At 43.8% G+C, this 17,750-nt stretch overlaps 1 protein-coding gene across 5 annotated transcripts in view; it reads right to left on the minus strand.

Moving 5' to 3' along the window:
• PDZD2 (PDZ domain containing 2) overlaps positions 1-17,750 on the minus strand; it is a 199,398-nt gene that overhangs the window by 133,293 nt on the left and 48,355 nt on the right. For all 5 annotated transcript variants that reach the window (XM_072030849.1, XM_038170446.2, XM_038170444.2 and 2 more), the window contains exon 2: positions 4,858-5,661. In XM_072030849.1, the coding sequence (XP_071886950.1) occupies positions 4,858-5,360 (503 nt within the window). In that variant the 5' untranslated portion in view covers positions 5,361-5,661. The remainder of the gene's footprint in view (positions 1-4,857; positions 5,662-17,750) is intronic.

A 17,750-nucleotide genomic window follows, 5' to 3' on the forward strand; every position in this document is an offset into this window, starting at 1 on the left:
CAGAGACAAGCATGGCCACCAAAGTGGCTACGGAGAGCACAGGCACGCTCCTGTAGCAGTAGTATCTCACCATGACAGGGCAGGAAGCTGGCCCCATTGAAATGCAAAACTGGAGCATTGCACTTTAATATCAAAGAGTGGCTGCATTTGGGGAGTTTGTTGTCCAGACAAGGAAACGTTCCTATTGTGGGGATGGAAGCAAAGCAGGTTATGATATTAAAAAATAATGATAATAATAAAATGATTCAGTTCAAACTTCTGGGGAAGGGAGAGCTCAATAAAAAGTGCATTGAAACATCCGTTTTCAAACCACAGTGTCAAACTCTTGAGCAGCTCTAACCAGATGCAGTAAAAATACCCATTCTCCATTCCCATCCCCTCTGCTAATGTACCACACTGCATCTCCTCACAGCCAGAGCTCCCAGCACCTTCCTGAAGATTGCTGTTCAGAGCAGAATTGACCCTGAATACAGCCAGGGACTGCATACTGCACTTCCAGCACCAGCAAGGACTGTTTCAATACGGAGCCAAAGGTTTCATCCAAGTGTGCACATGGCCCGGCATGGTTATTGACTGCCGCAGGCAAGCTGCACAAACTGCTTTGCATATTTTGACACCTGTAATTTGGCTAGAAGTTCAGTATCATGCTCTGTAATCAGCTGCTAACACTTACAGAAAAGCAGGACGGTGTTCAGTATATCCATATATTATGCAACTAAGAATAGCACTGACCTGTTAGGAGGACCAAGGCATTACCTCCACACTCACAGCTGTCCTGGAGCATGCACATGTAGTTGTGGCGTGCAGAAGCAGCAAGCACTCAGGAAAGACCTTGTCTCTTCTGAAAGTCCCTAATTTAGGTAAAGTCAAAGCTTTGCCTTCAGTACAGACACTTTAAAGCTCATTCTCCATTGCACATCTGGTTTCTGAAGATCTTTCTCAGCATCTTCAAAGATTAACTGATTTTCCCTGACATTCGGCATGCCATATCTCGTGCTGGGGAGGAGGCCTAGCAAGTCCCCCAGGACAACTGGCTGAGGAGGAGAGACTAAGAAAAGGCCATGCAAAGGTACGGCTGTCAAAACATTTCTCTGTTCATTTTTTGGAAGCTACTCCAGCTTGTGGGTTAAAAAGAAAGCAGCCAGCTCTCTGACCGTATTTCCACACATGGCAATGTTTGGCCATTTCTGGAGCTGGGGAACATGATATTGTGAAGCAGTGGTTGGGTTTCCTCAATGACAAAATGATAATAGTATCTCATGTTTATACCACACTGTCATCACTTGAAATGTATATTACTTTGCTTTCTTCAACAACAGTTTAAATTTGGAAATCTATTCAGCAGTGATTTTAAAGATTAGATGTACGTAGTAGCTGTGTCCAACATTGCAGCTATGCTTGATGAAAGTCGTAATCAAATATTTCAAACTGAATGATATTCCTGACAAAATAATTCTTTTGCAATCCTCCCAGGACTTGCTCAATGAAGCCTCATTCACTCATGCTCAAGAAAAGGAAGGATTCATCTGTCATCTGGAGGAATACTAACAGCCTCCCTCCAGTGAATGCGTAATAGCCCAAAATGAGAGGAGTAGTTCCAAAATACATAGGAAGTTGTTGTCTGGGGAAAAATAACCCATGTGTTTTGGAGACACAGTTATATAGACAGAAGATAAATAAATATGCAGAGTTTTGACTAACCTTTATTCAGTACTTCAATACAGCTCATTTCCCTGCAATTGTATTTGATAGACACACAATTTGCTAACTCTGAAGAGAGCAATCATTTTCCCTCAGTCACTAACATCACCAAAAATGCCACCACCTACATCATTCCTCTCTAATATAATAATACGCTGTTAAGCAAAGACCTTTGATGATTACATTACTGCGTAGTGTTTCCCTAAGTGAAAAGAAACAAAAAAGAAACAAGCTCAGCAATAATCAACCTGTTTCTACTGTTTTCATGGCAATCAGGTGGAGTTTGAATAAACAGTGTTTTTTTTTTTAAGAAGTCAAACTGGATTCAGCTTCCCTAGCAGGGAGTGACAGATGAGTGGTATCCTCCAATTTGTGCTCCTGTGCTCTTACTGCTCTTGTGCACAGTGCCTGACCCTGTCACTGCTTTGGGAGCTGAAGACCTGTAGGCACAGGACCTGCCCCAGGCAGTGCACAAAGAGCCTTCCACAAGGAATAATTTGTGCACAGCAATTGCAAAAGATGGGTTAGTTGAGGTGCAAAGCTATTACTGATTGTGGAAGAAAAAAAAAAAAAAAAAGAGTGGATAGTTTAATTCTAAAATTCAAGTTGCTTGAATATATAAAAAAAAAAAAAAAATCATATCTGGGGGGATTTTTTTAAGGCAATCTGTCTGCAGCTGCCCAACCTGTTGCAGCCCCAGCCATCTGTCCCTGCATCCTCTAGAGACTGACTGCCTCCACAAGAGGGCCTACAGAAGGGACCACGCACCTTTACCTGTCCTCTCCCATTGTCCAGCACATTGACTTAGCCCCTTGGCACATGGCAGGAGGGAGCTGGAGATGACCTGAAGCCCATGTACATGCTCACATTTCTGCCAACCCCACTCACATTCCTGCTCAACCCCCAGGAAAGAGGCAGAGTCATGAGACCCTCTGCTCAGCGCCCAGGGTCCCCAAGTACGTGCCAAATTCCCACCTGCTGTGGAGGTAAATCAGCAGATTTCTTAAAACACCAGTGTATACCACAACACATTCACCAGGCAGGATGGGGTTCCCTTGGCACACTTGGTGGGTGAGCAATAAATCAGAGCTTTCATTTGGCCAATCTAGCCCAGTGTTTTGGGAGCTACAGCACTCAACAGCCCTTCGTATTGACCTGGAAGAGTTTCTCAAGCAGCCAGAGAGTGATTGGGTAGACAGAAATTGAGCCAGGACTACCAGGTGTCTCCATTCAGTGTGCTGTCCGGCTCTGACAGCTTAAAGAACCACATGGAAAAGCCTCTCCTTCTGCCACCATAGAAGCAATACAGAAATACTCTAGGATAGCTGCTGCTTTGAAGCAGGTTTCCCAAAGGGCAAACTGATGTTGACTTTCAGCCTATTATAAACCTATGCAAAACTGTCTCTGCTTTGAGCACCCCGAAAAAGGACACCCAAAGCATCCTGGAGCAGATCAGAACAAGGTGGTATGCAGGGTTGGGACTACCAGGCAGGTCCCAAAGAAGTAAAACCAAACACCACACCGAGAGCATCCTCAAGGTCCCAAACTGTCATCTGTCAACAGCACCTTTCTCCAATCACACTTAACAGTAAGTTAGGCAAGAATGCTTTGGATGCTGAAAACAAATCAGGTTTTGAGTAAAACATGTCCTAAATTTTGACCTAAGTTGGATGTAGAGGACTCTAAAGTAGTATCTTAAGAAGAATGACACTGAGCCCATACCATCAAAAAGTAGGAATTCTGCCTTTGTAATGGCAAAAAAAAAGATATCTCAACTAGGGAAATGGAGCACATGGTTCTCATTAGTAACAGCCACAGCTTGCTGGTCTAGTAACAGAGCTTTCAGAAAGGAACAAACCCAAAATGAAGCCTTCAGGGATAGGATAATAAGAACTGATATCTAAACACTTTGGACTCCATTGGGTATTATCTTTCTTTCTGCATTAACAACAAGATAACATTATTGCTGGCCTCTGAAACCGGTTCCTTTGGATTTTAGGAAGAGACATCTGGCAAAGGGAAAGCAGCACACTAACCCCTTTTTGCCACAAAACCTCTCAAATATGGGGGTGCGAGTGATCATCTGGCTTGCAGTCACAGTGCTAACATTTAAACACTCATTGAATTACAGGCTTGACCTTAACAAAGGATTATTATCACACCTGCAAAGCAACAGCCAGGTTCACCTTCCCAGCATTCACAGATGGAGGAGTGACTGCTTTTGTTCTGCCACATGGCAGGTTCGGGAGGAATGGTCACCCCAAATCGCAGCTGCAGACCCACTCATAGGGCCAGAGGATGTTCACTGCCTATTGGGAGCAAAGGCTGTGCATTTTGCAGAATTATAACTTGCAAACATTACCAAGACCGTTGTGGTTTGCAAGCCTGATGACTGAAGCATCAAATAAATAACCAATGAGCATGTCTACCAGCCCACAACGAGCAAAGCTGGGCCGTAACAGATTTTACAGCATGCAGCAATTGAAAGAAAAAAAAGAAAGAATAATCTGTATCATTGTGAGAACCTTCAATTCTGATTTGAACTCTTAAAGGTTGCAGGTTTTCTGGGACAAGAAACAGCAAAAGAGAGCAAATGAAATAAAATCAAATGGAATTTATTAAAATGAAGTTATTTCAATCTGGTAAACATAAAAATGTCTTGCTTTGAAAAAGTCTCAGACAACATTCAGCTGTCAAAAAGCTTTCCTCAATTCAAATGATTCAAGAAAAATAAGATGCACCAGCAAAATAACAGATTCCAGTGCTGCTGAGTGTGTATTCATTTTTATTTAAAAAAAAAAAAAAAAAGAAAAAGAAAAAAGAAAAAAGAAAAAAGAAAAAAGAAAAAAAGGCTTATCCAAACCCAGGAAGAATCCTGCCTTAGTGGAGACCCTCTGATGCTTACAATGCACTATTTTGTTGACACAATGACCCCTCAAACATTTCCAGTGGATGTGCAAGTAACAGATGTAGGCTAGTTATTGATTTGCTTTTGTTACTTAATTTCTGTGGATTCCTAAGAAGGAAACCACAGCTCTCACAGAGGCTGGAAAGCAAAGGTCAAAACCTCTGCTCTCAGACTCAAGTCAGCACCAGCCGTGACTTGCACCACATGCTGCAAGAGCCACACACCAGGGACTGCTCTTCCACCCTTACCTTGCACCAGTGACGTCCACGCCGACCATCAACTGCCCATTCAGAGAGAGGATCTCGTCCTTCAGGCGCAGCCTCCCACACTTCCCAGCTGGGCTGTTTTTCTTCAAGTCCGTCACCCAGATGCACCCAACATCAAGCACGGGCCCCTTATTCCCCTTTCTCTTCTTCCCTCCCCGCCGCTTCTCTCCATAGTCCCCCAGGGCGGGGATGTTCCCAAAGCTCAAACCCAGAACCTCAGTTTTCCGCATCTCCTGGGCCAGGTAGACAGTGCAGATCTCCATATCCGAAGCCACGCTGTCCGTCGCCTGCAGTTTGCTCTCGTCCACCGAGAAGTTGAGCTGGATGTACTCGCTCAGCTTTTGGACCGCCGCACGGCACAGCCTCTGCTCGGCCCCCTCGGCCCCCTCCCGCCGGCTGTTCTGCAGCCACTGCCACAGCAGGGGGAGGAAGACCCCCGCGTTGTCCTGCGTGATGGGCATCGCCGTCCCCGGGCATCCCCTCATCGGCTCCCCAGACTGCAGCTCAGCTGCCCACCACGGCCCCCTGGGCCTCCTGGGGCCATGCTAGAGCAGGGGTGGATGCCCAAAGCAAGCCCCATCTAATCTCGCAGGGACAGTTTTGGGGTTCTCTTTGACGACAAGCACAAGGCAGGAGGTTTCGTGCGGCCACGCCACTGCTTGCCCCACAGAGGGGTCCGTGGATGAAGCACTGGGGAGCTTCTGTCTTTCTACACCTTGCTGTCGGGGTCTCTACTCCACCAGGAACAACATCTCCTTCCCACCACAGTCATCGCAGCAGCTTGTCCTGCAAGGGGAAACAGCACGGTTAGGAGTGCCAAAAATGTTGCAGGTATCCAGCAGCCCCAGCCCACAATCCCGCCTGGGACAGGACCCCAAAGCCACGCTTGCACAGCCGAAGCCGCTCTCCTTCTGTGATTTACCACTTGAGGGCACCAACTGCTCTTCTCAGCAAGGGAATAAAAGGTCACCATTAGCTCCTGACCTCCCCAACAAGACAGAGAATTAACAGTCCTACAGAAAGTCCAAGAAAATCTGCTTTGCCAGGGTGCACGGCCTGACACGGGTCTCACCATCACTGGTTGATGCCGAAGAACAGGCAACAGGGTCTTTCTCTTACTGGCATGCAGCTAGTAACCCTGCTAGTAACTACACCTACCCCGCAAACAAAGCATCTAAGGGACGTGGCTGCCCATTTCCCCAGCACAAGGAGAGCTGTGTGGGTGAATTACCCTGTTTTCTACATGGGTCAGAGAGGAAGAGACATGCAAGCAGCCAGCAGGCAGCCAGAGCTGGAGGTTAGCGCACAAGAGGGTGAGAAAGGTTTTCATCTAGGATTATTAGGATCTATGAAATAAGGAAAAACCCTGACATGAGTCAAGTCTGGCTGACCAGTTTCTTTCAGGAGTGATTCTCTAGCAGCATATGCTGCTCAGCAAACTGTACTCCAGACAGGTAGAAGAAAGCAACAGCTTCGAGCCAGCAGTCTGCAGGCCTTGCAGGTGGAAGATGCTGCTGCCCCACGAGGTGGATGCAGGGCTTGAGTCAGGCAGAAGAGCCTGTAGCAACAGTCCACAACTCCACGAGCACAAGTCTTTATAAGAAAGACTCTTACAAGATGCTGCAGTCCAAAAGCTGGATCCGAAGCGTTGCTGAAACACTACCAAGGCATGCCCACCTCTCTGACCACACGGCACCACCATACAGTGACCCAAAGATGCTCAAGCAGGAATAGGGACAGGGACAACACATCAGGGCCATGCGTGATGCTCCTAAGAGGGCCCATCAGCCACAGGGTGAGGTTACAAAAACATCTGAGCAAGGATGGACGCTACCTCGAGAAGGCAGAACTGTCCCACTGCTTAGTGACAGGGACTTGTGAGTTAGGCTCAGGGTAGGACACAGGAAGGGACAAAATACAGAGGAAAGGATAAAGACAGAAGGAGCCTGGGCATAGTTCTAAACAGCAGGGGTGATAATGCAGCTGCAGATGGACCAGGAAACACAGTTAAGCACTCTGAATATCTTAGACAGCTAATGCAATATTGGTGAATATATTACTTTTAACACAGAACTTAGACCTTCACTAAAATCTCAGACTAAAGTGGGCACAATAAATCCCCCAAACCAAGGAGGCTGAATGGGTCAGGCAACCAGATAACAACTGACTCGATGGTAATGGGAGAGTACAAGCATGAGATATCTGCCAGGAAAGTAACGCAGCAGAACACAGAGTGTCCTGGTGCCTTAGGAGCAGCATCCTCACATAACTGATAGGTCAAGTAATCAGCGGGGAAGTGCCTCCAGAGAGGGACGTGTTGGGGGTAAAAAGATGGAAGGAAACTCATGTAGAAGTGACTGTGAAATGATGAAATCTGCCATACGCAAGGGATTGCAAACAGCAAAATAGAAATGCCTGGCTTCTGTACATTAGGAAAAAAAAAAAAGAAAAAAAAAAGAGAGAGAGAGAAAGCTAGGCAAAATTCATGCAGTAAAGTTTAAAGGAAAAGAAATCAAGGTGAGCTGTAGTTTCTCGAAGAAACAATATTTCATGCTCTAAAGGCACAGGCACAATAACATTTCAATGCAAAAGAAGGATCAGAAGACTTGGCAGCATCATGAGCTCTATGTTTACCTCAAAGACAAGAAGAAAGAACACTAAAAGGTTACTGAGCAGGAATTTAAAAAATAGTACGAACACAGGCAGAAATATTGGGAACATCAGGGCACAAAAATGAAATGAAACTTGCAAAAGATTAAAAAAAAAAAGATTTTATTACCCTTTTTATATATATGAATACCAAGAAGGCAGCCTGAAAAAAGTGTTGCTCAGATAGAGGGAAAGTTATTGAAAAGTGACACCAAAAGAGGCAATGTTGTTTTGATTTTTGCTTTAGTCCTTGTTAAAATCGCCTGCTATGCACAGGGGATTAGTACAGCTAGCACTATGAAACATTATCACAACAAAGGTACACTGTCCTCTTCTCTCCCTGTTCCAGCATGAGATCAGTCCCCTGCCCAAGTCAGATATTTCCAGCCCAACAGGGTGGGCCAAGCCCTACAGAACCAGCTGAAGCAATCTCAGATACCTCCCTTCTGGTCACCTGTGACAGCTCAGACAGGTAAGGTGCCAAAAGTTAGGAAAAATGAAAGTGCAGTGCCTGTCTTCAAGGGCAGAAAGAGAAGCAGCAAAACAATGCTGTATCAGTCAGTCTAGCTTCAATTCTCCAAGAAACTCTGAAACAATCAAAAAAAAACAGTTTGCATGTTCATGGAAGATAACAAAAATGTAAGCACCAGCAGATATAGAAGAGACATGAAAAAAAAAACGTATCAAACCAAATTAATTTCTTTTCATAATAGAGGAGTTGTTAGATGTCATTTATCTGAGCTTTAATATAGCTTTTGACACTGTCTCAAACAACTTTCTCATAAATAAACTACAGAAACATGATTAAATGAGACTACTATAAAGCCATGCCCAGGGAGTAGTTATTAATGGTATGCTGTGAAAACAGAAGGACACCATGAGCAGAGCTCTGCAGGATCTATATAGTCTCGTTCTGCTCAGCATATTCATTACTGACCTGGACGATAAAAGACAGTACACTTATTAAATCTGCAGATTACACAAGGCTGGGAGTGACTGCAGACACATTGGAGAACAGTATTAGAATCCAAAATGATCTTGGCAAAAATTAAAAAAGAAAGGTTCTCTAAAAATTGGGATAAAGTTCAGCAAGAACAAGTGCAAAGTACTATAAAGGGAAAGCCACACACAGAGTTGGCTAGGCAGCAAATCTTTGGGAAGAGTTGCAGGGTTTATAGTGAATCATACATGTCAGCACAGTCTGGTTGCTGTGGCAAAAAAAAAAAAAAAAAAAAAAAAAAGATCACTGTCATGGGATTTGCCGAAAGGGATGAAGCCTGTCAGGCTGTGATGCACCTCTGCAGCCTCACGCAGGGCTGGGAAGGTCGCAACAGCAAACTGCCCAGTTGGAGTGGAGTGACGATCAGTCTAGAAAATGTGACTTACTAAGAAACACAAGAAATTAGGACCAGGTAGGCTAAAAAGCAAAAATCGTCTCAGGTGGAATGTGAGAACACAAGTTAAAACTCTTCAGAAGCCTAAAAATGCCCCAAAATTACAGGTGGGAAAAAGCAGCCTATTCCCCCTGTCCAGACAGAGTAACAGGCATGAATTACTTCAGGGTAGGTTTAGGTTAGTGGTTGGGTAACACCGATAAAGAATGCTGAGGCACAAGAGGATGCTGTCTTGGGTGGAGTCTCCTGGTCTCTATGGTGGGTTACACAAATATCTGAGAGGAGCTAAGGTTGGAGTCAGTCCTGTCTCGGGCTGTGGGACAAACTAGATCCCTCCATTTCAGTCCCTCCTACGTTTTTCCTTTCAGCATCATTTTCTGTCTTAACAAGAATAGTGTGAGAGCTAATAAAATGGGTAACATCCAGCGCCTTATAACATCACCCTTATGACTGCTTCAATGGCAAACGTTGGCATGGCCTCCAGTAACCACAGGGTTCAAAACCATTCAAGCTCCGGAAGTGATCAGACCAGCTCAGACAATGAAACCCTTTTTGGCCTAATAATTTAAGGAGTTTTCTTCTTGGCTGTCTGATTTTAACACTGGTGACATGTTATGGGCTGCTCTTTGCAAACTGTCCCCAGACTTAAGGCACTGCCCCAGTGCCCAATGAATTAGGAAACCCTGAAAGCGTCTCAGTTTTAGCTCCCGTCTCCCAAACCCCTGTGTGTTGGCTTGACACTGACTCAGCTTTGGTGCTGCAGTCAGACAAGGAGCATGGGGCATTCAGGGGCATCTGCACCCCACATAAGGCTCATCCATCATTCATTTAGCGGCATTGCTGGAGGACTCTCCCCACACGCTCCTCCTGAGACAGGATGATGAAAACAAGGGCCCACTCCAGGTCCCCAGAGGCAGGCAGCCTTCAAAACACCATTCCTCCACCCCGCTGCGGGTTGCCCGTCTACGCCCCTGAGCTCACTGCAGAGCCATGGCAGACACGATAATCATGTAGGTAATTACACGGCACTTTCAAGGGATTTCATCTTCTCAAACAAAACCTTCTGGCTCTGGAAAAAAGACTCTGACAGGCATAGATAGGAAACACTCCTTCCAGATGAAATAGGCTGTGCAGGGAGGCCTCAGGGAGCCCCGTGCTCTGCGAATTCAGGCTCAGTGTCTGAGCTGAACACCTCTCTGCTGGCGAGGACAGCAGCTCCAGTGCTGATATAAGAGAAAAATAGAAAGGTGGCAAATTGTTCTTCAAAGGAAAAAACAGATCTGCCTGATGAAAACAGCCAACTCAGAACTAAGATGAAATTGATTCTTGCTCGACTTCTGCAGAAATTGAGTCAAGACACGTGAGAAAATTTACTGGAGTTACCACCACCTTGCTTGCTCTCTGTGGGTGACAGACCTGCCTCACACGTAGTATACAATCCAAATATAAAAGACTGCCTTTATGCCCACTGTGGCATTGACACTTACATGGAGTAAATGAGGCCAGTGCTGGGACAAACAGCCCTGTGGGGACACAACTCCCTGCACTGCCCAGGAGCCCCTGTTCCTGGGGACAACTCTCCACTGAAGAGATCTTGTCCTTACTGCTCTGACTCCTTCTGGGTCTACTGATTGCCACTCTCTGGTCAATGATTTAATCTCACAGCCTACCTGCCTCTTCCCAAAGACCTGCCACCACCACCCAGCAAGCAGAGGAGCCTGGTCCCTCCCTCACAAGGGACCTGCTGGACATCATCAAATCCAGTCCCTGGCTATCACCCCTCTCTCACCCTCTATCCAATAAAGCTCATCCAATTTTAACTTGAAGTAATGAGGTTTTACACCTCTGTTATTTTGCTGGAAAGATGTCCAACCACACCGTATAGTTGGAAACGATGTGTAATTTAACTTAAATCTATTCATAATCAGTTTATACCCACAGACGTAGGTTATACAGCTCTCTGCGCTTCTCTGTGTTTATCAGCTCTTCTCACCTTCATCCTTGGAGCATTTACAGCCTGAAAAATTAGCCTTTACCTACCATTCTTCCACCCACATAAGATGTGCTCCCAAGGGCTCAAATACCACCCACATAAATGAACTGGATATCTTGTTCTTTATTTCCCAGAGAAAGGTTTTAGTTATGACTCAGGAACTAACAACCCTTCTTCTCAATCTCCAGCTTTTTGGTTCAAGACACTGAGTTAAACACAGGGGACAGAAGAGAAGAGGGGTTCCTTTTTTCAGTCTTTCTTAAGGAAGGGTCAACCTAAATCATTGGTTATAGAAGAATATGAATACTTTCTTGAAATTAGTTGAGGCTGGAATTGTCAAAAAGCATATATGGATATTCAGAGCAAAACAACTTTTTTTTTTTTCAACAAACTGAGCTGTTTCTTCCTACATCAGCCTCCTCAAAGGAGTAATATAAAGTATCTGCAATAATCACTTTCTTGTAGGGGGGAAGGAAATAAAGAGGGTCATTAAAATGTCCCATTACCGATTTTTAAAAGGTGATTTGTGCAAATGGCTAACACACAATCCTCCAGGATAACCCCTCAGGCATTTCTAGCTGAGCCTAAACTTCCAGAAAAACATACATACAGTTATTCTAAAAATTCCTTTTATCCCCTGAGTGATATCACTTTATAATTGCTTAAAAGGTTATGTTTGAAAGACAGTGTTAGTCTTTCATATACAGATAAAGGCATTGTACTTGTTTTCTCAAAGTCATCTGTGCATTCCTGTACCAGAGAAATAAGTTCACCACCAGCAAAAGACATTCATTTACTATTTTTTATTCAAGCATAGCTTTCATTTCTTTTACTTTTTAATTAGCAACTAATAGAAAAAAGAAAAAAAAAAAAGGAAAAAAAAAAAAAGGAAAAAAAAAGGAAAAAAAAAGTAACAACGGGGAAAATTCACCTAGGAACTGAATAGAGACTTTTCACTACAAGACGTGCCATTGCTGAAAGACAGTTTTACTGTAACTGTCCTTCAGTGACAAAACTGAATCTCTTTTATTCTGGATTACCCAGTGGCACAAATCAGATACAGGCACACGGTTATGTTTCTGCTGAATTCGCCAGAGTGCACAGTTACAGGTCAGCTCTATGCTATCCATAGGAATACTACTGATATTTGACCTGGCATAAAAATTTATATCTTACGCTGGCAGGCTTTAGGAGTTCTTGAGCAAATTTGAATTGACAGTGAGTTTTATAGCAGTCAGCATATTGTATCTCATGGCCTCAATGCTTTGAATCCAGCTGTAGGAGCCCTAAAGCTGGATTTATAGCACAGTCAAACCACAGCCTTGGGTTTGACCTCAACACCAGTAACCAACAGGAACACAGGGACATGACAATTGGGATATCTGTTCCCTAACATCAGCTGAATTCCCATCTGGGTTCATCTCCTCAGGCTCCCTTTCTGGCCAATAAAGAGAAACGGACACTGTCAGGAAATGGTTATCTGACCTGTTATAGATACTTACTTTCAGGCAAGATGCATGATCTCTTGCAGGTGCACTTTCTACTCCACTGCCTGAAAAAAATGTGTGGCTAACTCAAATAGAGGTATCTGAATATGATGTGATGAATCCCACTCTGTGACATGTCGATAACCAGTCAAGCTGGACACAGAAAAATGGTATAGCATAGCTAAATAAATGCAGTGGCAAACTTTCTATCAACTTTTGCAGAAAGGTTCCCCACAATGCCTTCTTCGCTGTTCTGATTTTCAAGTATTTGACTAAATCAAAAATCAAAAGACTTGCGCAAACATCTAGACTACCTAAATCAACCCTAGTAATTGCTGGGATGTTTACAGTATCAGCCCAAGCAAGCCCTGAGAACAAAGAACAGTTCACAAAGAGGACACCGACATAGGCAAGAGCAGAAATGCAAAGCTCATGCAGGAAATGCTGCACAGCAAAAGGGGCCCAAAAAAGTTAGGTAAAAACCATGCCTTATACTTGGATTTGTTTTGGAAACCTCACCACCAGTACAACAGTGCACAGCATGGCTCTCTACACTAGGTATTTTTTGTGCAATCATAGTATCTGAGCCACTGGAAGTTAGTAAAATCCTTAGTTAAGGTAATGTGATAACCCCCATTTTTATTGTGAGGGAAGAGAGCTACAAAAAGGCTACTGAGTGCATCCTACAGAGCCTTACATAAAGCCTTCCTGTAGCCATAATCCCACTGGAAAAATTGGTAAGTGTCATTTGTGTCTCTGCCAAGCCAGAGGTTGCAGTGCTGGGACACCACATCCTCTTGCTGAGCACCAATACTGCCTAAGACATCTTGCATGAGCGTGAGCATCCCTCCTGACCTCTCCCTACCATCCTACCTGTGGGTGGGCTGCTCGGCTGTGTGGGAGGTGATCAGGGTGAGGCTGTCCTGTGGGAAGGGAGCGAGGCTCCCCTAAATTTGCCCTCCCCCAGTCCCAGAGCCTGGCAGCTCTTCCATAGCTGCATGGGCTTGGAATAACAAAATCCCAGCGTGCTGATGTGCACGTGTCCATGTCCATACAATTCTACATCGCTGCTCTCCCAGCTTCTTTCTTTCCCCCACAATATTCATGGACATTTTCTTTTGACTTCAGTCACAGCTTTACACATATTCTAGATGTGAGAGTCCCTATAAGCAAGTTCCCACATAGAGACATTTCCACAACGTGTTAAAGACCTGACCAACAGCAGAGAAACTGCAGACTCTGAAACATGAACACAGCTGATGTAGCATCCTTATGGCTACTGGGCCAATGAAATTATACCATAATTCAGGGCTACCCTGAAAAGGAGTTTCACTAGACCAGGAACATTTTGTGATTTTACTGATATCATTAAATTATAAATAGGTGAATATTGAAAAATACTTGCTATTTGCTGTACATCAGTGAATGAGAGCTCAACCAAAGCCCCTGTCTGCCACACTGAAATAAGGCAGCTCTAGCTCTTCCCTCACTGCTTATTACTGGACCTCTGCCTTTGCTGAAGTCACTGGTGTCTCCCTGGGGACAAGTGCGACAGCTTTTGGGATGGTGGGCAATCATTCAGGAAGCCCCGCTCTGAAATCAAAGAAAGCCAAATCCAGTTGTGTTGCACATGGCAAGAAAATGCTGGACTGGGGGCACGATGGTGCAGCTTTGCTGTTTTAGGTCTTTTATGCCTTAAACAACAACTGGGTTGTTTGACCTCTTCAGCTTGGCAAAGAGATCTTCAGAACATACTTTTCAACCTGCCAAAACTGCTGTGGTGTGAGAGGAGATCCAGGGGCAAACACAGTGAGCTTTGAAGCAGCAGAGACAGCCTGGCTCGAACCGAAGGGCTGTATTTTCCATGATCATTCAGATGAATTAAAAAGAAGACGGCAGGAGAGGAAGCATCCGTCTGGACATCCATTATTAATGAGAGGATCAAATCTAAAACTCTTTCTGACACTGATACAGAAGCCCTTTAGTATGATCAAATTATTCTCTTCAGTACTCACCCTCGTTTTACACAAACTGTCTCCAACAGCCAGCCTCTTCTCCACGTCCAGGTCAGGTGGGACAATGGAAAAGATTTTGCAATTTCTACATGACTTCTTAAATCTTTCCAATATACTTTTATGCTGAACTTACTTTAAGTATTGAAGAAAGGCAGGCCTGCCTTTTCACATTCATTTAAAACAGAATGAAATAACTTATTTCAAAGACAAGACTTAAAATCATCTAATTTTCATGTAATCTAATTCCCAGACTATATCAAAGCAAGAGTCTACAGCTGCCAGATATTGAAAAATATCTGTCTATCTACAGACCCTTAAAGACTACTCCGTTTTGTAGCAGAACAGAAAAAGCTCACTTGAATGATGGAAGAGCTATATTTAAAGATTTTCTTGAAGAATGGCACCCATACCACACTCCAATTGTTCAGCATCCTCTGTAAGCCAACATGCCTAATCATCCTTTGGATCTCTTCCACTTGCTGAAACATTCAGAGCTGGTGCTGGGAAGCTCCACTGTGAATTTTCAGAGTATTCATGATTCATTTCTGACATCATTTATAGAAACAACAAAAAAAAAAAAGAGTAACATAATTAAAGTCAGTGATGCTTTTCTGGATTTACTTTGCAGTTGTGTAACCACAACAGAAATCTAATTTTAAGTATGCAGATTCTTAGAAACATCCGCTTACCAAGTTTTAAAATAGCATAGCTCTCTCACACATACATATGCACACAGAGAACTAGCCAAAACTACAGGCATACAATATAAATAACAAGGTTAGATTTTAAATTTACATTTAAGCACACAAAAAAATGACCCATTTTTCTAAAGCCCTCACTCATGTCACCCACTCCTACATGATGTTGAAATAAGCATTCATCTACACCTCAGTGGTCACAAAACCAAATTCCTCATTTGCAAGGCTTTCTGAAGAAGCAGACTGAGCTTTCATGTAACATATTGAACACTTCTATAGCAATTTACTGCACACACTAGTTCTTTCTGAACATAACACGTTAAGTAAGACAAAAAAGATTTTCTGTATCTGTAATTATTTTTAAATGCTTCCACTTTTCCCTAAACCTTCCTGTGGGAAAGACATCTCCAATAATTATTCATAAAACAAGAAAATGCAAATAACATGTTCAGTTTGGACCACATTGTCTGCAGGAGTCATGAATCCAGAATTACAAACAAACCACAAACATCTGATGTTCTAATACTGTGACTCTATATAAAAAAACAAATGAGCCTAACAATTTTTTTTAAATTAAATTTTGATAAACACCACGAAAACATACAGCTTAAAACCCTGTACACTGAATGCAGTTGGAAGATGGACTGCTGTGATTTTACTATGTTACTGGAAAGGCCACAATTTTAATAATAATAATAAAAAAAAAAAAAAGTCTGTTTTATAAAAAAAAAAAAGTTTATAAAACTGTTTTATATTATCTCTTAACTGTGAATTAAGACATGGAAAATTATTTCCAGATTTAACAAGACAGATTTCCATATCAGTATTTCCACAATCTATTAATCAGCTCTAACCAGATCTGAGCATTGGAAATAATTAAACATCAGCCTGCTGTGAGTGTTCCCAGACAATCGTGTCAAGCAGAGCATACGAAAGGACTTTCCACGAAGACCTTTCTTGTCTCAGCTCTGTTAGATGTTGTAACACCTTACTAATCACTAATCATCACCAATGATCTCTTCCTTCCCTAGTAAACTGCACCTCTGTTAAAGGTAAGGATGTTCGGATAGCAATTTAAATCTCTACTCCCCATCACGTATATCCACCTGGAAGCAATAAACACATTTGCCTTCAACACTAGATAGCCACGCTTTCTCTGTGAGGAGTCAGTTTAGCTGTGTGAAGCATTTCAACGCGTTGGCAGAGCTCAGCTTCCTGACAGGCAAGCGGGAAGCCAACGACCCATCATGATCCTAGGGAGGGCATCTCCGAAACCAGGGCATCTCCTTGACCACAGCCAGTAGTAAGGTGCACCCCGAGTGGTGGATTTCCACAGCTGGCGGTGAGCTTCTGCACCCTGCAGTTATAGTTTAGCTCCTATTCCCTCTGTCAAGTTGATGTAGTGGGTCTTCAGGTGCAAAAGGTTTGTCTGTGACCTCTGAGGGACACAAGCCACTGAATCATAACCCTGTCCTCTTAACCTCCAGGTGAACTACAGCAGCCTCCCGAAGCGTGCATGCCAGACCGCATTTTTCTTTCCCAAACTGAAGGGTAACCTGCCTGGTAGAAACTTGCAGCAGGCAGCGAGCTGTCACCTCTCGGAGACACAACGCTGCTGATGCTGGCTCTGACCACAGCACTTTTATTTCCCCTCAGACAGGCCTCTCAGAGCAGGAAGCTGGGAGCTTCTCCCCTGGCCGGGCCTACTCCTGATGCCATGCGCCATCAGGCCCACCTGGCACCATACCATCATCACCCCCCTGCACATCACTGGACCTCAAGCCACCTCGTGATCATGGGGAGCAAAAATGCTTTTCTTGGACAAGGTAGCATCGCAGGTTTGGACATGGACAAATTTTATGGTTGCTTCTGTGGTTTCACACAACCGAGCCCAGGATGCTCTTCTGGCACCAGCAATAGCTGGGCAGGGTGAAACACTGCGGCCTTTGGTCCGGTTTCTCTCAGATTATTTTTTTCTGTCTTATTGAAAATTATCTATTCAGAAAAAGGAGGGGAGAGTGCAGGCTAGAGACAGAGCAAGTTTAGCTTGTTGGAACGTGCTTTTGGCAACCACCAAGTATTTTCTGCCAGGAGTGTAGGACCTACACCCAACCACTAGAGCCTGTGCTCCCAGGATAACTTGAGGAGACGATTGTCTCCTGGAAGCCTCCCTGCAAGCTTCAGCGGAGTCCAGATGCCACAACCCAGATCACATTGCGCAGACAGCTAGGAAACTGTGCTCTTCAGGGACTCCTGTTACCACCATATACTGGTTAGGAGACTCATTTTTCACCCATTCATGCTAACTGGCTACATACGATCTCACAAAATCTTCACGCAGTCCGGGACAGAGGTTTCAAGCACAGAAGTCATTGGCATGGTAGTGCTCATGTATCCCTTTGGTGCTTTCAAATACTTCAGTGCTGAATTAATCCCCAGTTAAAAATGCATAAATAAATGTTATGGTTTATAAGTAATGATTCAGTGCTTTACCCAACCGTGTGTTTTTATGCAGTCATCATCTCTGTAAAGACAAGGAGCAAAGCCTGGAAAGCAAAGTCTTGCCTTTGGGCATTTTAAATATTCAAGTTTCTGAGCCAATGTTCTTACTACACTGAAAAAAAAAAAAAAAAGAAAAA

This window comes from Anas platyrhynchos, chromosome Z (assembly GCF_047663525.1).
Source record: "Anas platyrhynchos isolate ZD024472 breed Pekin duck chromosome Z, IASCAAS_PekinDuck_T2T, whole genome shotgun sequence".
Lineage (NCBI taxonomy): Eukaryota > Metazoa > Chordata > Aves > Anseriformes > Anatidae > Anas > Anas platyrhynchos.